General features: G+C 42.4%; 1 protein-coding gene across 1 annotated transcript in view; it reads right to left on the bottom strand.

The window, feature by feature from the left end:
• Nucleotides 1–25601, bottom strand: part of ARHGEF33 (Rho guanine nucleotide exchange factor 33) — a 554915-nt gene that overhangs the window by 338159 nt on the left and 191155 nt on the right. The window contains exons 4-5 of the mRNA XM_069606701.1: nt 14112–14276; nt 4503–4624 (exon numbers count right to left, since the gene is read on the bottom strand). Coding sequence (XP_069462802.1) covers nt 4503–4624; nt 14112–14276 — 287 coding nt within the window. The remainder of the gene's footprint in view (nt 1–4502; nt 4625–14111; nt 14277–25601) is intronic.

Below are 25601 nucleotides of genomic sequence, written 5' to 3'. Positions count from 1 at the left end.
TTAAGGGGTTAACGGCACCGGCATCCTTACCGGCGCCGTTAACCCCTTACCGCCGACCTCATAATGAGGCCCAATATATTTTGAATTCCTATTACATTTCTTGCCTATTGTTCCTCCCTACTGAAAACGCAGAGAGCTGCACCATTGCATTTTGCATTTCTCTGTCTTTCTTTCGCAGGAGTGGGTTTTATAGTGTTTTCATAGTTATTTATACATTGGTGTGGTAATCAAATTATATATATTGTCATAGGAACTTGATTGGACCTTTTCTTTTATTTTGGACTGTTTTACTTTTAGTTGCTTCTGGATCGGATTCACAACCCTTCTGAAAGTAAAGCCTTCCCTCGGCCCATTTTACCACAAAAGACAACGGAGATATATTTCTTAGCTGCGTCTGTTTTACCTTCATGATTGGGATCGCTGGTGGTTTGTAGAAGGGTGAGGGCCGAGTAAGTGGTTTCACTACTTCTCAACCTTGTACTCCTGCAAGTCTTTTCCATGCACCCACAAACTGACCTGACACAAAAGGCCTTGCATGGACCTTCCAAAACCTCTCCTGTAGTCCATAACCCCACATGGAGCTGGGCATTTTACTGCTCTGTATGGTAACAGCCAAAGTTCCATAACCAAGAGGGACCAACAACATTGTTGGATTGGTAGAACAACTCAAACAAGATATCTATGGCCCAAGCACTAACCTTTGGCCGCTGACCGACCCGCGCCACAGCAGCATGAGGAACCTGATCATAAGAGCTACTGGAGAAAGGGACTGAATAGAAACCTAAACACCTGACCATGTGTGCTGCCTTTAGACTCCATTCTAATCAACCCAGTGTTAGGCTTGGCAAAGTAAGAGCTCTAGATTCAAAGACCGGTCACAAAACCATCAGAGAAATTGCCAGCACTTCCTTGTACCAAGTTGTGCTAAGAACACTGCTTACAAACCTCAGAGTTGCTGGCCGTTTCCCTCTAGGTGCTGCTAGGCTAGTCTCGTGAGCAGGGTCCACAGAACAAAACCATGGGTCCACAAAAGCAGAGAACAACAGGGCTCTGAGAACAGCAGGAAAAGGGATGGACTGAGTCTAGAGAGGGAAAGACTGGGTAGCTTTTACAGCTGAGACATAGTAGTTAAAAGAATGAAATTATGTAAAAGATAAAAGCCGAGGAGGGATTGCCTATCCAGGCTAAGGTGATTGGAGGGGTCCACGGTCCTCCATAGATGTCAACAAAATGGGAGGAGTATGAGGTACAAGAGAAGTAGAAGTGTCGGCTCACCACAGTGGAGAGAGGAGCATTGTCTACCCATAGCCTAGACAGTGTAGGACGGGGAGAGCACACACAAACAGTAAGCCAAAAGGCTGATGGACTCATTGCAGGAAAAGGGATTCCTGTTCCCTAGGAGGAGGAACAAGTGTCAAGGAATAGGGAACAGACAAGAAGGAAGGAGGAATCCCCAGAACAAGCAAAGGGAAGAGAGCAAGACCGACATGATAGTTTCTGTCCATCAAGAGGGACAAAAAAACTAGGGAAAGGGCCACAGTGGGATAGAGAGGGGAAGCCCACTGTAAAGTAGAGTTCAATAGGTGCACACCAAATTAAAGAACATATATTTCCTAATAGATGAAAACTTGAGGATTCAGGGTGCTGGGGAGGAATACAGGCCCTGGCACCGCATTCTATACGCCGTTGTGTGATGCCGTTTCAGTTCCCTATCATGTGACTTAGTCACATGAAAAGAAAGGGACGTTAAAAGGAGATGAATCCTTGGAAAGGCTATGCCGTCCAGTTTGTTACGATCCTTTCAGGCAGTGACATCTTTGTTAAGGTGAGCTTTAGTGGGTACTTTGGGACTTTGGAACATTTTTTTGATCTTTTAACAAGAGGACATTGTATGTTAGAAGTTTTGTTTACATCTGTATGCCAACTTAGATGGTACATTTATTCTGCCCCTGCAGTGGGTGTACCGTGAGGTTTTGGAAGTATTGCATTGCTAGGACTATTAGGGGGTTTAGCAGGAGCCCGAGGTCTGCGTTAGATTTGCTGTATCGACAGTCCCTTCTGTGTGGAGGGGTTTATGTTTTTTAGACTGCTGAGTCTATCTATATTTATTTCTTTCCTTTAGTGGTCCATATTGTGCATGGTGAAAACTTCTTTAGAGTGAAGGTGGACATACAATGTTGATACCAGTAGGTTGATATTCCAAGATTGAAAGCACTTCGTTTAGTACACGAGTGACGTGGGACAGATTGCCTACTGTTCATAGACTTACATTTGGTAAATATTGCAGCCAATCTGAAATTATTGTTCCTTAACTTTGCCCCAGGTTTGGTGTTTGATAATTATCCTTTGCTTTCCATTTTGTTTATCCAGCTGGGTATTCGTCCCAATATTAATCTGCCAAAACATGTGTCATATACCCTTGTGGGACATCAATTCAAACTAGAAGAGTTAGACGACCGTTGTGAATTCAGTTTTGCTGACCTCTTTCTTTCGATTGATCTGGTTCACTTGGCCTTTGCATATTATTTAATTTAGTGGTTATCCTAAGTGAGCCTTCTTTCCTTTTTGGAGTCACACCTGTTGCATGCTTAACAGTCACAATATGCATTTGCATTTCTCCACTGCGTTTGTACATTCTCTATTGGAATCAGTAGGGGTGCTTATGTACAGCCCAGAACGTGTATTATTCGATTTAAATATCTTTGAGACTCTCTCTGTGTTAGTTGAAAATGAAACATTGTAATTTTGAAACTGATGGTCTCCGAATATATATTATTACAGATTATGTTTGCTCCTGAAGAAGGGGATGTTCCCCGAAACGCGTAGAGCCTTTTAGTTCAACACAAGAATATTGTGCCCGGCTATTCCTTCTCAGCTACTACAAGAAGATTGTATTTGTATATTTCTTTGTTATATGATGGCCTTTTTGAATCTCGATAATTTGTTTGCCTCTTTAAATATTCATCATTTTGAAGTAAAAATACAAATTATGAAGATATTTGACTGATTTTGTGTCAGATTTATTGGTGTGCAGGGGACGGGAGTGTCTTTAGTCTTAGACACTTTTTTTCTTGTTCAAGGGAAGCCCACTGTACACAGAAAAATGATAGGTCCAGTGCTATACTATCCAGAAAAACAGGCTAAACCAACCATCTAGACAACAACCACTCTCATCTAAGGGTGGAAGAAAGAAGGAGGGCCTGGAGACAGGAACACAAAGAGAACAAAAAGAAATTCAAGAACAACATTTTAAAAAATGTCAAAGCAAAGGTAGTTCTAGAACCAGGAACCACAAGGAAACACATTGCCCTTTTTAAATCTCTGTCATTCTTTAGTTACTCTGGCAGCCATATTTGAAGAGAGTGTTTCCCTTCTTGTACCAGTTCCCTTTTACCACACTCCCCACATCCTTCTTCTCGTCCATGGATTCCTTACACTGACAATCATGATCATAACCATTCTCAACTCGATGAATCAGCCAGTCCTTTGCTAAAGACCCACTTTCTCATGTCGACTCAGAACAAGATGACCACACCTCTAGGTGGACCACGTTTGTAACCACAGAATCTGCTGAGCCCAGGTAAGCCGAAGCACTGTCTGTGAGCTTTTGGTTTACCCTATAGGAGCAGGCACAATATGCATGTGTATGGCCTGTCTGAAGGAGCTGACGGAGATAATGCAGTGACATTCATTCATTTGATTTCCCAGCATTTGTATGGTATGCTCCTCAGAGGCTGTTTGTCATTTCTCAATGGGCGCATGCAATCAGACATCCTAAGTTAAACAGCCCTTACAGCAAAATAACTTGCGCCCTGTTCTTCTGCTTGTCCGAGTGCCCTTCAAGTGGGTCCAGACTCAAAACAAATTTGATGGTAAAACGTTCATTTTGGAAGATTCTATTAATGCTACAACGGAAACCAAGAAAGACTATTAGACCAGTGTTCATTTAGCTGGATAGCGAATTTGACCTCCTTCATCGTTGCATTTTCATGGTCATCTATTTATGAGGAGCCGGGCAAACTGAAAAGAATCCCTATGAATCAGTACAGCAGTACACAGGGTATCTGCAATGTATCCATGTGATGGGAAAGAGGAACTGCTCAGGTGGCTGTCTATGCACTCAGCACTTAGTTATAATGCGGCAGAGAAGTGCCAACTGAGCTTGGTTTCGCCGATGGTTTCTTGCTTGAAGATCTCATGTTTCTTCTCGCGACCTTTTTGCGTGTTTCTTTTATCTCTTTTTGACTGGTAAGTCTTCTTGGGAATGAATCTCACTAAGGCACTATGTAGTCACCTGAATTAGTCAGCATAGACCACAACATGGAAGAATCTGTGGTATGCTCTGCAGAATGAGATTCCTTGCTTTTTATGGGTGAATGATCTCTAGAATGCTTGGTGGCATCTGGGCAGCTTCATGCTACTGCACTCATGGGTGGTCTATGGCAGGATTCATAGATGTATGATTGTTGTCCAATGCATTGATATTCCACTTTGCCACTTACTTAGCTTTAGCTTTTCGGGACTCTCTTCTTTTTTCCTGCTGAAGCTGTTCAATTTTCTGTTGCATCTCTTCTTGCTTTGCAACGATGGTGCGTATCATCTCCATGGCATTGTTCACCTCCTCCTAAAAAGTGTTGGGAATAGTGAACGTTAACATCAACCAGAACAACCAACATATCAGGGCTTATGCAGCCTTCCTTTCCCTGCTGGCCTTACACCTGGGAAAGTCTGCAGGTTTTTAGTGGGGAGGGAGTCAGCACTGGTCTGCACATTTGCATAGACAGTGTTTCATATACCTGTGATGTTCAGCCCATGTTCCCAAGATGCTAGCCTTAGAAATATCACACGTGTGTGCGATACCATACGAAGATCAAATAAAAAAGATCATTTAGATTCCCAGTTTATTTATATTGCAAATAGTTGATGCCCAGAATAATTCCATAGTTCTATAACTTCCCCTTTTTTTATTCACATAACAGCCCTTCACATGCATTCTTAATTTCTCCACATGCAACCATTATATGTACTACAAAATAACAGCACTGAGAAAGTTACAGCAAAGTTAAAATGAGTCGTAGGGCAGCTCCCCTTAACCCTCCAATAAAACAGGACGAGGAAAACAATTGCTGGAGCATCACCCGCGTGGAGGCTTTGAGCATCCCGGTAGATCGCAACTCGAGCTAAGAAGAAGCAAATGGTAGGTGTACAACTGAGTGAATATTAGGTGTGAGTGCCCCGTCTGTAGTAGCAAGTGAGGCCAAGCTAAAACACTCTTCTGCCACAATGGAGTATGAACCTGCTATGTTGAGGTTACTCGCTTAGTAGATGTCTATGGTATGCAGGACACTGAGCTAGATTGCTGGAATGGGAAGGTGGGGTTCTAGATTACCAGCATATGGCATCAGAAGTGATTGTAATACAGTACTCGTAATTGGCCTTTGTAATATCGGCTCATAGGTGAGGCACCCCTTTGCCCAGAAAATGCCACTTTGTCCCATTGCAGTTGAACCTAAACAGAAACTAACTGAACCTATGTACTCTCTCCACAGCCTGGAGCAAGGATCTGATAACAAGGCTGGCTATGATAAAGCCTATGTATGCTTCTAGGGTAATGCGAATGGTAGTCCAATGGAATGCCTGCTTGCCTCTGAAAAGGGAGATGTCATGACTCTCACCTCCTCCGATTTCCTTTTTTGAATTGGCCTTGTCTTTTATTTGATTGTATTGCATTTGCTTCGCCATTGCCTCTGCACACTTGGGGCAGCAATTAGCCTTCGTAGTCAATGGGGATGTGTCTGACCGTGTATATGTACTGGTGGTCATCAATGTGACTATGCAGTGCAGATTAGAGTCCCTTCACAACTAACGTCAATGTGTTCTTCACTTCAAACAGTGTTTTAACTTTTTATTTCCTAGAAGATTTTTTTTTAAAACATTCAGCTTCACTGAAATGGGTGCTTCTGTTTGAGATGACACTTGTAATTTCTTTCTTTTGAATGTTGTGTTCTTGTGGGGTCAGGAGACCTGGGACTTTTTATGGTGCATGTACTGCCTTCCCTCTACAGCTCCTGCAATGCTGGTCCGTGGCAACAATCAGGGGAGGGGGCGTTCTCTAACAGATGCCACGTTTCCCCCAAAGGCATTGATAGGGAAGGGGTAGTGTATTGACAGCAATTACTCTCACGGTGCTGATATTTATATTTCATTTGTGTAAATTATTTAGGACTACACGTCCCATAATGCACTTAGGAGAGAAACCTGGGCTGGGCCATTCCGGGACCAGCAGCAGTATATAGCAAGCAGCTATGATCCGTTTGGCCTGTGCTCTACTCTCTGAGCCATCCTCCAACCAAGCACCATGCCATGTGTGATTGTTCAGTATATGGAGTCATGTGTTAACCTCCTGCAAAGTGACCCGTGCTAAGCTTTGGATTTGCTGTACCCAGTCCATAGAGCGCCAGAAAAAGCCAGACAACAAAAGAGCATTGTCCATGGCCGAAACACATGTCTGGGGTTGCTCATGGTACTCTTGTTCAGAGGAGAATTGCCTAGCATTTTGGTGCCGGACTGCCTTTGTGACTGATATGGAAATGGTTATTTATCCTCTGTGAAGGGTGCAGTGAGCTAAAACGTGGTTGTAGACCCATCTGAGTGGAAGGCATTCGATAGAACAGGGTATTTGACCCATGTTCATTCTCAGTAGCAGGGCTCCCACACTCCTTTGGCATTTTCAAAACAACTAGAAAGTTTATTGAGCTTGAGGCTCTGTCCGCTATGCATCATTCCCTTTTTCCACGTCCCAGTATTTGAGTAGTTGTGGGAGATGGAGTCCACGATGTAAACTGATGCAGATTACTTGTGGAATTACTTGCAATGATTTCAAATGATTAACCAGTTCTACTTTTATTAACCCAAAGAAGGTTAAGAAAAGGCCTCCTGTCCGTGCTCTAAGAGGGTTTCCCTACATAAATACAAAAATTAAGGATCTGTCTGCGTCAGGATGTCAACATTATAAACCGTCCTTGTGTCCAAATGTTCTATCCTGGCCCTCACACTACAGATCAAACTATAAGGTGAAAAGAGGAATGTGTTTAACCTAGTGATTGCAAAAATAGTTAATTAAGAAAAATAGAACAGCTCCAACATAAAAGTTCTCCAGGGTTAAACAGCCCTTGTTCCGAGAAGGTGATTCCCTTCCCCTGGATTCCTCATTCATAGCAAACAATTCTTGATCTAACAGCGCTTTATCTTTGTGGTAGTTGACAAAAATCATGTTAGTTGAAAGGATACTCAGTTCTGTAGTTCCTTCTTTCAAAAGTTCCTTTTCATTTAAAAAGTTCCTTCTCATTCATAAAAACATAGTTCATATCCTTTATTTGGACTTCTTGTAGATTTGCAGCTGCCTGGGTGTACTCTCCTGCCAGGACTTCTTATGCACTTGTGATTTGCCTGGTATACTCCCCTACCAGGACTTCTTATGCACCGATGATTTGCCTGTTTTACTCGCCTGCCAGGACTTCTTATAGTCACAGGTAACAGTTCCTCTTTCACTTCCACAATCATATTTCTTCTCAGATTTTGTGATTGATTCACCACTCGTTCTGGGTTGCCCCCATATTTGTATTGCATACATTCATATATGGTTGGGGACTGTATTCATAGTCGGTTTCCTTGATTTACAATCAGTCTCTTTAATGCCTCTTTCTCTGAAGCTTCAATGTTCTTTTTGTAATTGGCGTGGTTGCTGAAATGCCCCGGGGTCCCCACTTTGCCGGGTAGACTCACCGGCTCTGTGTGGTGTCTTCGGTCCTCCACGCACTTACAGGGCCAAGCTTTGTCACCCGGTTTCCACTCTGTACTGCTTTCACGTCTTTCTGGCTTCTCAGGTTGCTCTGCTCCAGCATGCCTGTTTTGCTTCCGATCCTGATAGTTGAAATGCTGCTGAACGCCCAGGAGTCTTCCCTTGGCTCCTGACATGTCTGCGGCATGTTCTGCCTGCGCATTGTTCCTCTGCCTCTCTTTCTGGAAGCCCTTTGGCTCCGCCACACCAGTTCATGCTTCCAAGTCTAGCAGAGAGGCTCAACGACTTCTCCCAAGCAGCAGCAGCTGATGCAGCAGTCTCCCCTTCCAGTTGCTATTCGATTTTTAAAGGTCCTGTGACCAGGTGCATTTTCAAAACAATTAGCACGTTTATTGAGCTTGAGACTCTGTTCACTATGCATCATTCCCGTCTTCTTCCTCGTCTCAGTATATGAGTAATTGATGGAGATGGAGTGCACTGATCTGAACTGATGCAGATTACTTGGGGGATTACTTGCAATTATTTCAAATGATGAAGCTACATGGATGACAATTAGAACTGGAAAAGACAGTCTTGGAGCTTTTACCCTTTAGTTCAGCAATGGAGGTTTGGCTTAAAGGGTTTTGGGAAAATGTTTTTCTACTTTCCCTAAAGGGAGGTATAGATGCATGGCAATAGGCCATTAGGGTATTGGGCATCAAGGGGTCTTCTTCATGGGAAAATGGGGGGGTACCATACCTCATCCAATGAATTCATGACATCTCCCCAGAGGCTGTCTCCTCCTACGTGATCCTCCCTCATGTATCTGCCCGCAAGGTCAGGATCAGGTAGCAGCTGCAATCCCCTGGCCACATGGGAGGAGGTTAGGACTGAGGGATCCGTGATGACTCCATTGGATTCATCACACCTGTCACCATGACTGCCCTGACATGTGACTGAACTGCTGAAGACCTAGAAGCCTTTCACAGCCCCTCACTGTCAAGTAATTCTTCCACATAATCTTGTGCTTCTGAAACACTGGTATGGTTAGGGGAGAGGCAATCACAAGCCAGACATGCTGGTTTTAGAACTAGGCAGGGAAGTAAAGTGCAGGAACAGCAACAGTCATCAATTAAAAAATTGGGAGCAAAAGAAAAGAACAACTTCAATCAATTTCTGTGGGCACATAAACCATTTGTAACTCCATTTCATATAATACAATAATCATTCATCTTGTTTTCCTACATGTAACTCCACACAATAGGTTTTGAGGTTTTCTACCCTCAGCTTGTGCACGATCAAAGAAAGTAAATCAAAATCTTAGCAGTAGCCGTTCCTACAACTAATTCTTCAACAATTACATCAGCAACATACTTCTTCCATACATCTTGTTGGAGAGTCCTTTTAAAAACATGGATGCAATTCTACTAATTTCATGGGTAACAATGTCCCCCTTCCAAAATCCTGTAGGGGGGCATTATGGGTAATCTTCATGACACATGACCTTTGTCATCTTTTACTAGACACTAGCATGTCTTCTCCATGATATCCCACCCCACCATTAATAATTCAGAAGACATCTGTCATGAACAATCACACAAAAAATATGTAAGCAATTATTTCACAAACCAATGTAGGCCATATGTTTCATTTTGTCCTTAAAGATTGAAAGCAGACAAATAAAAAATGCAGAATGCTTCTCAGGTGTTTTATCTCAGTCTCCATTCTCCCTTCTTGGGCACATTGAAATCTGTTCTAACATTTGACACTTCAATACAGCTGGTCCATGCCTTGCCCCTTGCACTGCTGATGTACTGTTATTCTGAGTCCTAGTGGGCTCATATCGCGTTGGACGGTGCAGTAAAAATGGGCAGTAATACTATTAACTCCGCATTACTGCACCGCCCAACTATGAGTTTAGTGGAAAGTTGGAGGATTCACCTACAGCTATGAGCTGAAGCTAAATCTGCCACTTTCTGACAAATTTTGGCGGAATTACAAGTCAGAATTACCCCTGCAGTAATTCTGCCGAATTCCCTCATGGAACTCCAATGGACTCCAATTAAATGTAGCCTAACACCACCACCAGCACTTCTAATCTGGTGGTAATACCGCCGGACCAAGTGGTGGTAATGGTATTAGAGTTTGGTGGTATCTTGGCGGATTTATCGACGAGATACCACCATACTCGTAATGAATGCCTACTCTGAGACTTATGTTCCAAGGGGTCTGCAAACTGCAGTTCTCAAGATATTTATTTTACTACTGCTCCCATGATCCCTCACCATTGCCTTTACTGGTGAGAGCTGGTAGGAGATGTGTTCCAAAACATTCAGAGCAGAGAGCAAAAGGTTGCAGACACCTGATCTATTGTTTCACTGGTCATACATTTTCACCCACATGAACTGATCCAGAAGTTGAAAAGGTTGCATATCATTTCAATGCAATTTGTTCGTTCAAATATGAATGCACTGCATTGTTATTTGGTCTTACGTTATCACACACAACACAACATAGAAATTGATTCACATGTTGTGTTGTGTGTGATAATGTAATACCAGGCAATAGTGCAGCAGTTCCATTCTGAGATTTTCAACTGATTGTCAAATAAGATGGCCCACATTATGAGTTGGCCGGTGCAGAATTAACAACCTGTTATTACCGCGCGTTTCTGCACCGGCCAAACACAAGTTTGCAGGTGAGGTGTCTGAATTACATCCAGCTAAGCACCTTACTGGCAAAAAATAGCTGGTATTACCAGTGCCCGTAATACACTGGAAAATCCACCCCTGGAATCCAATGGGACTCAATGGAATGGGGTCTTACCACCGTCGCCGGCACTCATAATCCGGCGGTAATACCGCCAGATTGAGTGCCGGTAACGGTATTACCATTTGCTGGTATCCTGGCAGAATTACTGCCAAGATACCGGTAATGTTGTAATGAGGGTGATTGTAAGGATATGTTGTTGATGTAATTGTTTCTAAGCAGGCTGCCTCATGAAGGGGGGCCACTACAAACATGTTGCAAAGGAGTTACAACTGGGAAATCAAGTTTAATAACTATATTGGCTTATGTGGTCACTGAAATGTATTGAAGCTGCAGAAATGTCACTTGAAAAAACGTCAACGTAACGCAAATTATGAATAACATTTACTAAATGATAATTAACTGAAAAATAATTTTGTTTTCAATATTTCTGTAAACATTTGCATTACAAATTTGTTTGTAATGCTGGAATTTAATTTGATCCTTCAAAACTGAGAGGCAAGAAATGCTCCACCAAATTGCAAGTGGAGGGGAGTGGAATGATCTAATATTTGTATTCTTGATAATATAGCAATAATCAAACGTTCTGCAGGCTTCACTGCCAAATAACAGCCAGAAGCACCAAATTACAGGCTTGAGTAAAACAAACTCTCGAGGTGCTAACAGTAATGAAAAAAAAAACGGCCACGCTGCCTTGTTCGCAGCAGCGGCCGGGAAGTGTCAGGGTTGCCATAGAAATAGAGGGCGGGGCTCTGCTCTGGCCCCCTCTTCCATTTCCATGGATTACCAGGAAGCCAAGGTGACAGAGCAGAGCAGAGCGGAGCCGGGGAACTGGGCGCGGGAGCCCATTTAAGTAAGTTAGATTGGGGAAGAGGTGGTGATGGTCTGGATTTGGGGGTGGGCGGCAGGGGTGGGGCGAAAACCATAGCGCTGGTGGAGGGCGGTTGCGCAGAGCACTCGGGTTGCTCCGAACCCGGGGATGCATCGATAGATTCAGCCCCGGTTTGGAGCAACCTGAGGGGCACATGCATCCGCAGAGGGTGCTAACAGAAAAGAAAATACAAATGGACCAGCCAAGAAACAGTATAGGTATCTAAAAGATCCAAAGCAGCCAGAAGCCCCCACTTTTATTACAAATGATCACCAGGACGGCCATAGGAAATAGCATTTAAACTAAGCAATCATAGAATAATTGTGGCAGTCCAAAATAGTGGGCAGCACACTGCACACTGCAGAGTATTCTTAAAGCCCATAAAAAAGAGAAGCCTCCTGATTCTACCATGCAGAGCTACAGGCAGTGTCATTCTGAATGGCAGCATGTTTATGACAGAGGAGTTATATATAGACAAACAGCAAGCCTGGTACATTTGCACCTCTTTCTGCCAGCACTAAATCACTGAAGAAATAAAGAAACAATGAAAGCACTGAAGCTAGACACATGTACAGATCCATTTAGTAATTGATAAAAAAGTAGTCGTTATGCGATGAGCTATTGCAGCAAATGGAAAGCTATCAATCTAGTTGGACTTAGAGAAAGATATGTTGCCAGTGAATATTAAACCGTTTGCATCAGGATAGGGACAATTATGAAATATCTATAGATGCAATAAAAGTCTATCAAAACGAGGAACAGGAAAGGGCCAACATTATTAGGGGAACAAGAGTATTTAAAACACCTTGATGCACATCTTAACATTCTGCCTAGAAAGGGGATGCAATAATAACTTAACCGACAGCTATCTGCCACAACAGTGGGACAAAGCATTTTCCTCATACCCTGATTCAGGAACTATTTTCATTTCTGTGAATGGAAAATGTGACCCCCATAGAGACACTAGAAGCATAGCATGGAGGGTATGCGAATAAGCCATAGAATACCCCAAAAAGAGGGCTGCATGGTGTAGCGAATGGCACACAAAAAACAAAGATGTCTTCATCGAAAAAGTATGCCCAAAAAACAATTGTGAGAAGGAACAAACCATAAACTCAGCCCCACAAAAGCCTGTCGCTTGACAGAGTTCTCACGCTAACAATGGCTCAGTACTGTAGAACTCTGACAGGAAGGCGTAGGCAAGGCGAGTTCAGCGGTCCCTAGCTGAACTCGCAGACATTAATACTGACCAAACTAATGGAGGCCAGATTTAAAACAGTTATGGCTCACCCACACCTAGAAAAGTCCTGTGTAAACTAAATGCTGCAGAAACCAACGTAAGAACCAGAAACTCCACATAGCTATAGGACAGCAGCAAACATTGCATACGTCGCCAAACCAATGCGAGCGAAGTCCTGCAACAGCACAAAAAGGTCTAGAAGAATAAGGAAGGTACAAATGCCGCAGCATTACCTAGAAAAATAGGCCAGCTATTCCCTATGCAATCTGGTTCCTGATGCTACACAGCAGAAACACTTTCAATCTTAGTCTGAGAAGGTTGTCCATGAAAAAAACAAATTTTAATAAAACGAATGGAAAAATTACTGCATTTCTTTGGTTGAAAAAACTAAATTCCTACTTGCTTTTTGCTCTTTCTTTTTTAATAATGCGCAGGGAAACCCCCCACACATCCCCCTCCCCCTCTACCTTAACTAATACCCTTTCCAACCCCACACCGATATTTTAATAAAACTGAACCAAAATTTCGAAAAAAGTAATTAGTAATTACTTCCTCGATTTTTTGCGGATTCGTTTTTTTCTACGGATACCGTGTGAAAAGACTTAATAGACACAACAGATAAGAGTGCCTGAACCCATCTAGTCTGACCGGACGTGGATGCATCCTTCAGCACTGTAGTTCACAACATTCTAATAGACACACACACCTCCACAGACAGTTTTAGAAGAATCTAAGAATCTAAGACATTATTCAGCTTATTTCGAAAGGAAAGACACTTTAGAGTAGTAACAAACCGACCTCCACACAGATGCGAAATGGGAAGGCCTACAGGGCTCCCCAGTCTCAACAATTCAGTGCAATGACACCTCATTCCGTGTGTAAGCTGGTAAGCTCAACGGCACCCTTGTTTCCGGACCGCCACACTACAAGTCGGTCTGCAGGGGCCGTAGCGGTGAAGGCCTACAGAGTGCACAGAGTGTGTGGGCAAAGGTTTTATGTAGAACTCTCTCCCATGAAAATAATTCCCGCAAAGTGTCAAGGAGCATCAAATCCATGTTCCCTTTGCGGGATGGTTTGTCTATTTGGAAGTTGCACATTTCCCTGCGGCATCGAGATGTTTATGCGGTATCAGGTAATAATATCGCCATATATATGGTCGCCGTAAATAATATCGCCGGGAAAATGTCGTGGCGATATTATTTGGGTGACCATATATATGGGGACAGGGTCAAAAAATTATTTTTTATTAAAAATGCAATAATGTCGCCACAAAAAACGGCCATTTTTCGGCGATATTTTTGCATGGCGAGATTTTTGTGGCGACATTATTACATGGAACGGTTTATGCCCCTGTCCAAACTGATAAATCCACAGCATGATTTCTATGATCTAATTTAAGGCTTAGATTTTCTCATTAATGGTTGGGAAACATAGTATGTTTACAGGAATACCTTTAAATAATTCAGTGAGTTCTTTAATTCTGTGACTTTCTCTTCCATGGTGCAGCGGCAGCTCTTGACCTTTTCTTCCAACGCATCCTCGCCATGTTGAATCCTGGACAGTTCCTGCATTGCTTCTGTGAAACCAGATTTCAGTTCAGAGGCCAGGGCCTGCAGCTAAGCAAAGCAGGGACAGGTGTTATTGAGAAGAGTGCACCATTATTCAGAAAATGTATGTAAAAGAACCTTCATGCAGTTCACATTACAATGGATGCAATCATTGATCACCAAATGGAAAAGGCTTTTCAAATACTCTTTGGTATCAAGAACTAGATTTGTACACAAAGTTGAGCAAATACATCAACTAAGGACATAAGATGGATTACCTTTTGAATGTTTTCATTGATATGTATGGCCACATTAAAAATGCTGGCCCTTTTCACTTGTATTTCATAAAAAGGTGCACCAAAGCAACAACATCTGGACGCCCAAGAGCCCTCTGGTCGTCACCTCCACCGTAACTGACCCAAACCATGTAAATGTACTGTCTCGAGTGGCCGACGCAGGAAGACCTCTTCTTCAGCATGATTGCGTGTGCATTTGTTTAAAAGATCTGGCAGTGCAGCTGAGGCCACCTGGCCCAGCTTGAATGGAATTGGAAGCATGTCCCATGCCCATAAAATCATCTTCTTCCAGGTCACTTGTGGTATTGTGTCCCAATGGAATGGAAGCATGGTGGCAGCAACATCAGCTCTGCCGGAGCCTGTCTCTGGAACACTCTTCCAGGGAACATTTGTTCCCTGGGAACATCCAGGGAACAAGGAAGGCACATCTGTTTCGGGGAAGGACTAAAGACTTCCCTCTTATAGAGCTCTCTTACACTTATGGGGGCCAACCCACTGCCTCCTATTAGCAGGCCCAGTAGTGTGTCTACTCCTGGGCCTCCTTCCTTCTGGGATTTACCAGATGGCTCTGCCACTGTTCCCAGGCCCCCTGCATTGTGATACTTGGGGAATTGCTCCTTCAGTGCACGCTCCTTTGCTGAGTTGTTATCTTGGAGCCCTGATCCCCTTGTTCTGCGAGACACTGTTCCAATGAACTGCCTCCGCCCTTTGTGTGGCGGCACTTATTCTGCGTTTTCATGTGTGTCATGTGTTCCTGCGTGTGTTCTGCACTTATTCTTTTCTACTACCACTGCACTTATCTGATCTGAATGTGACAAGTCTGCGATCAGTTTCTCCCCCTCTCACCCTCCACTTGTGGCGGCACAATGCGGCAGCAACCACCGATAACTCGTCATACAAATAATCAAACAAATAAATATATAAATATGTTAAATGACACACGGGCCGTACCAATTAATTTAGTCCTAGAATACTGCCTACTTGTGGATGTCTTGATTTCCTACATCCAATCTTCTCCAACGTAATATATTCATTATGTTCAAATTCCTGCTTGGCATTACTCACATTTCCCTGCTCTCTATGACTCTTATGACAGGCTGAGTCTCATATTAGACAGAAAACAGGCATGCGAGTTTACCCGGTGCAGCCACACTGGGCAGCCTTGAATCAGTTGCCTACTGAGAGTGTCTTTTCACGATTACAGCCTCAATCCTTTCTGCTGCTCACCACCCGCCTCAAAGGACTGCTTTTCAAATCTGGCAACTTAGAGCCTGCTTCTAAAATGCTTATGTTAGACAGAAAGCATTTACTATAGCCAGACAAGTCTCCAACTCATCTGCTGAAGCTAATACAGTAATATTTCTGAAATGCAGCAAAGATATTGTACATAATATCACCCTGTCTATTTCCTGGACAAAGCCCCTGCAAAAATCAGATGTACAAACAACACTATGATTAATCAATAAAACTACCCGAATTCATAGAGAACAAAAAAAAAGTGTTGATTGTGAAAATGACATGCACAAAAATAATTGTAGCTGGAGGAGGCAGGTCACAACATGTCTAGTGAAAAAGGGCTCCTGCGTGTACCTGACTGCAAATGAACAATACATCTAGACAATTATTAGTATCTCCTTGCATATGGGTTCCCCCCTGTCTCGAGAGGATAGCTCAGGGGCAACAATGCAGAGCAACACAGGTTCGATCCCCGGGTCCGCGCTTAGAAATCTCTGGGTATTAAGCACGTTATAAATAACTAATTATAAAAAAATGTATAATAAAGGAATCCATTTCATAGGAAAAGATATGGGTCATGAAACCAATAAGTTAGAGTCCCGGGTCTCAATAGTATGCCAGTATTCCTGTTTCCCCCTTTGCTGTGATGTAGTACATCCTGGTAGAAAGTGCATGAAACGATATGAACAAATGATAACCCGGGGCTATGATTGCAAAAATGGAGCAAATTCCGTTCGCTTCGATTTTACTGCTTGCGTAACAGGAAATGGAGCAAACAGGGTTTCCCCCAATCCATATTATCTAGAAATATTTTCCCCATGACCCACATGAAGAAGGTTTCACTGTGTTCACTGTGTAACCTAAAAGGAAAAGAAGTAAAAGCATACCTGTTTAGATTACGCTGCAATCATAGCAAGAACACAGTCTAATTAATGTGTGCCCCAGAGCAAACGTTTTTAGATAATGTAGAATGGGTCAAAATGTATTGAAGCAGCAAAACTGGCTCTAAATGAATTTGCTTCCTTTTTAGTGTTGGTGCAAATGTTGGATAGTCTGACAACAGATATTGCCTTATTTAGGATGTAACAAATGTTTTAGGCTTCAGAAAATGCATTTATATCTTCCAGACATGATACACGTATACTGCAAACCTGCGTGTATTATAGCAAATCAGAAGACAGATCCCCTCTCGCAAGGCATTTATTTACACATTTTGCGGCACAAAAAGAAAATTTTGCTGCACATTTCTATACATTTTGTGGCATTTATGTGTCATTAAAATAGTAATTGGTAGCTAACAGTGTTCCATTTCTAATGCGTTAAAACACTGCAATGATCTATTTGCTTCTCTTGCCCGTCACCATCAATGTTTGTTTCTGAACCTTAACCGCATCCTTTCACCTGCTTTTCCCGATCCAGCATCTCTCTCGCCACCTCGGACTTTGCTAACTACTTCTGAGCAAACTTGTCTCTTCCTTGCTCCTCTATTCTGTCCACGTACTTGACATCTCCCCTCCGCTTCTTCCTCTCCCGGTTCTCTCATGGGCTCCTTCTCTCCTCTTTCTGACATTTCCATCTCCCTGTGGAAAGCCCATCCCACTGCTGCTCCCACCGACCCTCTCGCATCCCAGTGGTCTATGCCTCACTTCTCCCATATCCTGCCGCCTTGTTTAATTCTTCTCTTGGTTCTTCTAATGTTCCCTCTCTTGTTAAGCCTGCTGCCTTTCACCCTACCCTTAAAAAGCCCACTCTTGTACCTTCCCTACCTTCTAATTTCTGCCGGATTTCCCTTCTTCCTTTTCTCTCAGAATTACTTGAGGGGATTGTCTGTTCTCAGGTCTCTAGCTTTGTCTCTAGGAACACACTTCTCCCTTCTTGTCAGTCCGGTTTACGGAGTTCATCACTCCACTGAAATGGCTCTGCTACCTTGTCACTACTCTTCTTTCCTGTTTCCACTATCCCCCCTTGTCCTGCCTCTTTGCCTATTTCCTTCTCTTCTTCCAATTTCTACTTCTGCCCGTAATCTGGGCATCAATTTTGAGACCTCTCCCTACTTTACCTCCCATATTGTTTCCATCTCTCGGTCCTGTCGCTTCCAGCTTTATAACATCTGCAAGGCCTGTCGCTTTCTTTATATTGATGCTACTGAGCTCCTCAGTTCTTTCTTAGTTTTCTCATGTCTGCTCTATTGTTCTAGTCTCCTTCTTGTCTTCTTGCATATCAGCTTGCCCCTCTTCACTCTATCTATCATGCTTCTATAGGTTACCAGTCATTTGGTCGAAAAACAAATGATCGAATGCCATTTGATCGAGGGTCAAATGGTCGAAAAAATGGTCGATTTTTTTATTTTAATTATTATTTTTTATGGGGGGGGGTTCCCCCCAACCACCCTTTTTCTATATTCATTTTTTTTACCAAACAAAACTAAAAAAATATATAAATAAATAAATAAAAACATTCGACCCGTTTTTTTTCCGACCATTTGACTTTCGATCAAATGGTCATTCGATCTTTTATTTTCAACCATTTGTCCGGACACCGCTTCTATACGCATTCTCTGTACTCGCTCTCCTCCTGACTCAATCTCAGCATCGTTGCTGTCTCTTTATTTGTTTTTTTGTTTGTTTGTTTGTTTGATCGTTTCATTTCTAGAGCACCTTCCCCGAAGGCGCTTTACAACATTAATGAGATGGTACAATAAATAGAAAAGGTGGCATACAAAAACAGGATACAAAAGAAAGAAAATAAACAAATATCAACCAACAAGATGAAACACAATGATAAGCCAGAAATGCAGTCAAGTTTGAGGATCCAGCAGCAAAATGTATTGTTGCAAAACAAAAACGGCCACCTCCCAACCCCCAACCAGAAAAATCTATGGGGAGGCAGATATTAAAAATCGAGTCCCAGCAACAAATTAAAAGAAAGGCTTTAGGAAATAAAATAGTCCAAGCACTATCCCAACCTGCTAAGTCAAACTCAAACGCCAACATCCAGGCTACATGGGGGAGGCAGCGAGATCATACCCCAGTCCACCAACCCTCCTTGGTAGAGTCAGTGGCACAGACAACCAGCTGGCAGCCACCACAGGAGCTGCACCAACTGAGAAGGCAGAAAACCTGCAACCGTCACAAGGAAACAAGGGCAGCAACAATGGAGCCCGGAGACAGCAGAAGGCACTTCCACGACAAGCAACCAGCAATGCCTTGCCCCCAGCAGCAGCAGGCAAACTTTGGGATTGCCAAAGGACAACAGCTGCCAACACGACCCTCCTGAACCCCAAGCCGCAGCAAAGCCATCTTAACATAAATTAATCCAGCAACAATAAATCATCAGATAAATTATCAATATTAAAATCATTGACATTTTTAAGACCGATAAAAAAGGAACATTGGAACACAATATCACTTAGAAATTTACGTTGACAGCTCTAACAAGTATCTATATCACAGAAGTACTTAAGCACTCCAGAATTTTGACTTACGGTGTCATGTGGATAATCCAGGCTTTCTCAAGAAGATTCAGTATTGCATTGAGTCCTTGTTCTTCAGAGATGGTTGTAAACATCCACAGTGCATCTTTGATCGTTCTTACATTATAATATGTAAACAGTGGCCCTAAAAACCAGTGTCTAGGGCTGCTCTACAAAGGACAAATATTATCTAGTTGTAAATATTCTTTCCCCAAATTTTGCAATAGGTACAGCTACCCGAGGCACCCTTATTCCCGCAGGATTTAAAAATGGTCAATGTTAGAATACGTAGTCTTATTTAGACCATTACAGATTTTTGAAACATGGTATGTTCAAATACTTCTCATACGCTAATGATTTCTTGTTTGCACTCAAATTCCAGTTATCTTTCATAAACCGGTGCTCAAAAACCCATCTCAGTTTAGTTTTGTAATATGAGTCAAACTCACTAGGATTGCTCCAGAGATGTGGTATATCTAATTTCATAGACATTTCTTTGATTTATAGAAACCATGGCGGTTTCATTACCATTTGCTGGTTTAAAACATCCCACTGTCATTCAAGATAGACAAGTTTGCTGGTCCGGGAACTACGGTACTGGTAAGCTTGCCGGTACCGTAGTTCCCGGACTGGCAAACTACGAGTTGAGCTTGTGGGTGCCTTTCTGCCCACCAGGTCAGATCTGGTGGGCAGAGCAGCACCCGCGAGCATAGCATGTTGAATGCACCGGCACCGTTCTTAACGGTGCCAGTGCGTCTGGCTTCCCCATTCCCATTGTGCCCTATGGGGCTCGAATGGGGAAGAATTTTTCCCGGCGCCCAGGAATGGGCAAATACCGGGTCCGGCAAGGCTGTAATGACCTGGTAATTGCCCATTTCTGGGCGCTGGACACAATAAAATACTGGCGCCAGCCTCGTACTGAGGCCCATAGAGTTTTGGCACATTCCAGAACTTCAGCCAGTAAAGAAATAGTTTCAATGTTACTCAACATTGTAAGCCATTTGATACCAGTTCCAAATGTGTTGGAACATTTGGTGCACTACTTGGTAATCACAACAGACATTTTACTTTCTTCATTCACTAGCCGACTGATATTAGCAGGTCCCCACAGATCTGCGCTAAAGGTGGCAGCTGGAATAGCCTGCATTTTATACACATATGTGGCCTCCATAGTGATAAGAGAGGATTGTAACTACCATGCCTCTCCTAGCCAAATTGGTCACACATTTTTCTAATTGGTTTTGTCATTTACTTGTATTATGGAAACGTTTACCCAAACACCACCTGTTCTAAACCTATCTCTCCTATAGATAATGTGTATTTGCTAGGTTTGGGCACCTTTTCCGGGGTAAACAAATCATAGTTTTTGTTTTAAGAATATTAATAATTAGTTATTTTTCCTGACACCTAGAGGCAAAAGCATTGAATTGACATTGGAGTACTTTTGGGGTTTTAGATGTTAATAATGCTTTGTCAGCAAAGAGAAGCCACCATTGGTGTCCTCCCGACAGAGGGGCATCAGCTTCCATGCCGTTTAAAAGGACTGCAATCTCATAAAAAATATTGAAAATAACAAGGGGCACCCCACAGCTTTGCCTGACTGTCTATCAATCTTAAATAATTTTGCACAGGCAGCACCGGGCCCCCAATAGACCACTCCAATATTATCAGAATAAAGTTGTTGGACTACGTGTATTAACCACATAGGAAAAGTCAGATCAGCTATTAGCGCCAGGGCTGGGGGCGCTCAGCCAATCAGGTTCAGCTATTAGAACCCACAGGCTGCCTCACCCGCCCAGGGCCACCATCTTCCGCCCTCATTACCCCACCACTGTCCCACTTACCTGAATGTTACAGTGGTAGCACCCGCCACCGCTTTGGTAACCCGGGGTGCTAATGACATTAGCACCTCGTTCCAAGGGATCAAACTCGTGGTAACGTCCCAGTGCCCTCGTTATAGGCCCTCGCTTCACTTGGGCTTATAACTTCCCCGTTCCAGCTCTTGGAACGGGGTGCCAACGCCATAATAATACCTATAGTCGGTTCCTAGGGGCTGAGTCAAAAGCTGTCTGTAGGTCAATGTATGAAACATAGAGGGGGATACTCCTCAATTCATAATTGTAGTCTGTGTTTCATGAATGTTCTTCATTCTTACTTAAGGGTGTTTAGTACAAACAGGGGACTGATCGAAAATGGCATCCATTTGTGAATCACTACTTTTGTTTAGTGAGACAGCGACCACAGAATTGGTCAAAGTGGTCATAATGGAACGGGGAGTGATTGGCCCGAACCAAATCACAGAGACTCTTTTAGAGTCATTCAGTCGACAACAGGCAAAGCATGCAGACTTCACTCACAATGGTCTGAGGAACACAATATGCTTCTCGCTATGTGCTTGGCTTTTCCAAGGAATGCAACAGTCTAAATGGGCTGTAGCATTGCATCCCGACAATCACATCGTGGTCAATTCCAGTCCTTTTGAGGGAATGTCAGCACTGGTATTCATATTTGGTTGATCAGCTTTCAAAGGCAGCTTAGATTGCTTAGATTTAACAGTTGTATTAGTTTTGCCAGAGAGTTTTACCAGTACAGTCTTCCCCTCAAGAATTAAGTTATTTACCTAATCAATGATGGCAATGGCAACATATATTTCTCTTGGATTATGTCAACAATTCTGGTGAGAACTCATCTTTCCTTTTGAATATTGATGGTTTTAATAAAAAATCATGTACAATAAGATCTCGCTTAATAACTCTTCATTATGTACATCAGCCTACCATGCTCAATAATAAAACCATCAGATGGTTTAAAATATAAAGGAATCAAAGTCTCTGCGGTCAGTCTCTTCTAGCCTCAGATGGTCCCGGCCTTAGTCTCAGGTTTCATCTCTTGTGCCCTTCCGTGTTGGGCCCAATTGTAACTTCCTTATGCATGTATCCAGGGCTTTCACATCTTCTGTGGTTTACACATCTCTTTCTCCCATTTGTCACGCTGTCCAGCAGCTCACTCCTTTTTCACAGCATACATTAGTATCTAGGAGCCTCCTGAAGTGATAAGCGGGTATAAATGCATGCCGGCATTACTCTCTAACGTTATGGTGTGGACCGTCAGTTTGCCCACACTAGAGTCTAGATGGCATTGAAAGGGAAATGGAGTCATGAAACTACCCCTAAAAATTGGCATCAGGTGTGAGTTTGCAGGGGGCTTTGAGTGCAGTGGTACAGGGTCTGTGAGCGCCAATTGATCACTCTTCAAAATACTCTGATTCACCTTCTCTGTGTCTACAGCAGCAGACAGCAGGCCTACCAGCGGATTCTGACCATGTCAATAAAATCTTCGTCCCTACTATTATAATCCGGTATATCACTGGATCCATATTGTCTTCAGCTCTTTCCAGTATTCTCCATGGTTCAGTAAGTTCACAAACAAGGAACACAAAATCTAAGCCTGTACAAGGTGTCCTCTGATGATGTCACCAACGGCCGACCCAGTAGCAAAGTTAGCAGCACTGGAAGGTCCCAGCAAAATCACCAGTCCATGACCTTATGAAGTGAACAATATTATTTGCGTTTTCTCCCTTTATCATCACGACATATAATTTTGAAGCATAGATTGCAAACTATTTTGGGCAGGATGAATCAATCCAGACATTTTTACCGTAGTGGATGAAAATCAAAGTAGGAACTTGATCAATAAAACTGATTTAAAAAGAGAAATGCTGGAATATGTGTAAGTTTAGTACACACACAACTGTTCATTAATATTTATCTCTACACAGAAATCCCTTAACAGAGTTATTGATAAGTTGTGTGATTTTTCATTGACAGCATGTATTTCCCTAAACAAATCGTGTCTTGGGTGGAAGTTTTAAATATCAATCAATCTGCTGGCATCACATTGAATTCGAAAAAAGAAAAGATTCAGACGAGGAGCCAGTTGTAGCTTGCTGTTATCACCACTAACCACATTTCATTGTGGTTTATATAGAAACAACAGCTGTTTATAATATGAGTATGGAAATGAGTAAGGGTAACAAATGGGATCACAATATTTTAAAATACCATTGCACGTAGAAGTTGCAATTATTTAATTAAGAGCAGTACAACTGAATGTTCAACACACTTTAGTTGCATTTCCAGAATTTGTGAAATCTTCTGACTACACAATGAAATTGACAGAAGCTGAAATCATATCAACTGCAGCCAACAAAATGAAATGCGCCCTTAAATTTACAACTGTATTTCAAGCATTATCATGGCTAGGAAATGTGCTATACCCTCCAGCACATCCACCTATTTATTTCAAGCTTTTTTTTAAAAAAAAAAAAACTAGCTGTACCTATATTTGTATTTTATTTGAAATGTCCTTATGGTGTGTAAAAGTTGGCAGAAACAAGCAATGACAAAAAAACAAGAAAAATAGTACAGTATAATTGAATACAGAATAAAAATAGGAAAATCAACTCCAGCATGGCATATCATGGACATAGAGCACTACCTTAATAAACTGAAACTGTCCTGGTTTACTTTTTAGTTATTTAGCAGATGTGATATTTTAATGGAAATCATTGTGTAAACATTTTGTAAGACAGCAGACATACGATGATAGCCAAGAAAAAAGAACTGTATCTGAATAATAGTCTTCAGTATGGAAAATGAAATAAATAGGGAGAAAAGCAAATATGTGAAGGGCTAATGTTGGGCTTGATGTATGGGGAACCCTAAAACTCATGTGATTTTGGTATCCTAGATAATTTATGCCAAGCTTCAAGATATTCTACCTGTGTGAATAAAAATGTACATAACAGAAAATTAATTTAGAACATATTTGGTTTTTATAAGCAAGCGTTTATTGAAGCTTTACTGTACATTACAGTGGTTTATCAAAAAGCAAGTAAGGCTGGAGCAGAGCAGAATGGGTCATAGAAATGACTATTGCTCCTGTCAGACTGGTAGAGCTGGGGAACAGCCAGCTCATGTCAGGCCGGCAGTTGTGGTAGGTCTCAGCCTGAGCAGGTGTATTTCACATATCAGGTCACGGAAAGCAAGATGGGGTATAGCAAATGAATACCTCCCAACCTGTTGCAACACTCCTCTATTGAAATGCTGATTGAGCCTAGATTGTTTTTAAACATGCACTGACCCGGGTGAATGATTTGGATGGTGATCTAACAAATCTCACACTTCATTTTAAGCAGTGGACAGATGTGTTTCGCTGCAGCTTAATAATCGTGGAGTCGAATGAAAGAGGCAGAAACATTTTTGAGGTCCAGTGCAGAAGAAGCTATAGTGCTTTAAAAAGGCAAACGTGTTCTACATGAATGTAATACCTAAGACCTGCTTTATTAAACATTATTACACTTGAGGAAGGCACAAGCTAATCAGGAGCCGTAGAACGTGAGAATAGCCAGTGACAGCATGATGCTTTAAGTTATGATGTTGCCACATGTATTAATTAATCTCCACACTTTTAACAAACATTCTTTAGAGAAGGTGGACATTTTTATTTTAGGTGTGGGCAGATCCAGAAAACCAGATACCTAAAAGTGGGAGCTCCATGACTGTGATATAGCCTTATAGACTGAGGAGGGATAATGACCCACCACCACCACCATAAGTTGGAGAAGGGTAATTATCCCAAGCGAAGGTCTATAAGGCTATTAGCAGATGATGGTAGTAGCACTACATCTATTTATTTATTTATATTGTTTATACCGTGCGTGAACGAGCCCAGAGTCATGATAGCGCCAACATGACCAACAAACATATCAAAAAAAGTATCCAAAGGGGGTAGAGAGAGAGAGAAGAAACGATCATACAGAAGCACAGAGTCAAATTGCTTAAACAGGGTTACTCAAATAGATGGGTTTTAGCCTGCTCTTAAAAAGCTGCAGATTAGTACATAACCTCAAATCTAAAGGTAGGGAGTTCCATATACGTGGAGCAGCATGTGGAAAGGATCTATGCTCCACATAGGACAGATGCGCTCTATGAGTTTCAATAATAAAGTATAGTATAGTATTTCATTTATAAAGTGCACAGCAACCTTTAGGAATTGAGGTGCTGTTACAGAGACCAGTTATTTGCAGATGAACAGAAACATATGGTAAGTACGGAGACAGTTAGAGCAGACAAAAACAAAACATCAAGGTACAGTAGGTGGGAGCTCTAAAACAGACAGGTTTTGAGGGCTTTCCGGGATACCGAGTATGACGTTCCACTCTCAGGGGAGGTGGCAGAGTTCCACTTTTTGTCTGGAATGGAAGGGAAGCTGGAGCCTCCTGCTTTAACGTGTCTAGTTGTAGGTAAATGAAGTCGATGTGCATATGGGGTTCTAGTGGGTCTTGTTGTGGGAATTTGTGTGATTTTCGGGGATAGGTAGGGTGGCACA

The sequence above is a fragment of the Ambystoma mexicanum genome, chromosome 4p (genome assembly GCF_040938575.1).
Source record: "Ambystoma mexicanum isolate Mex_15411 chromosome 4p, UKY_AmexF1_1, whole genome shotgun sequence".
NCBI classification, from domain to species: domain Eukaryota; kingdom Metazoa; phylum Chordata; class Amphibia; order Caudata; family Ambystomatidae; genus Ambystoma; species Ambystoma mexicanum.
Note: the sequence above shows the minus strand (reverse complement) of the source record. Positions and strands in the feature narration are given on the sequence as shown.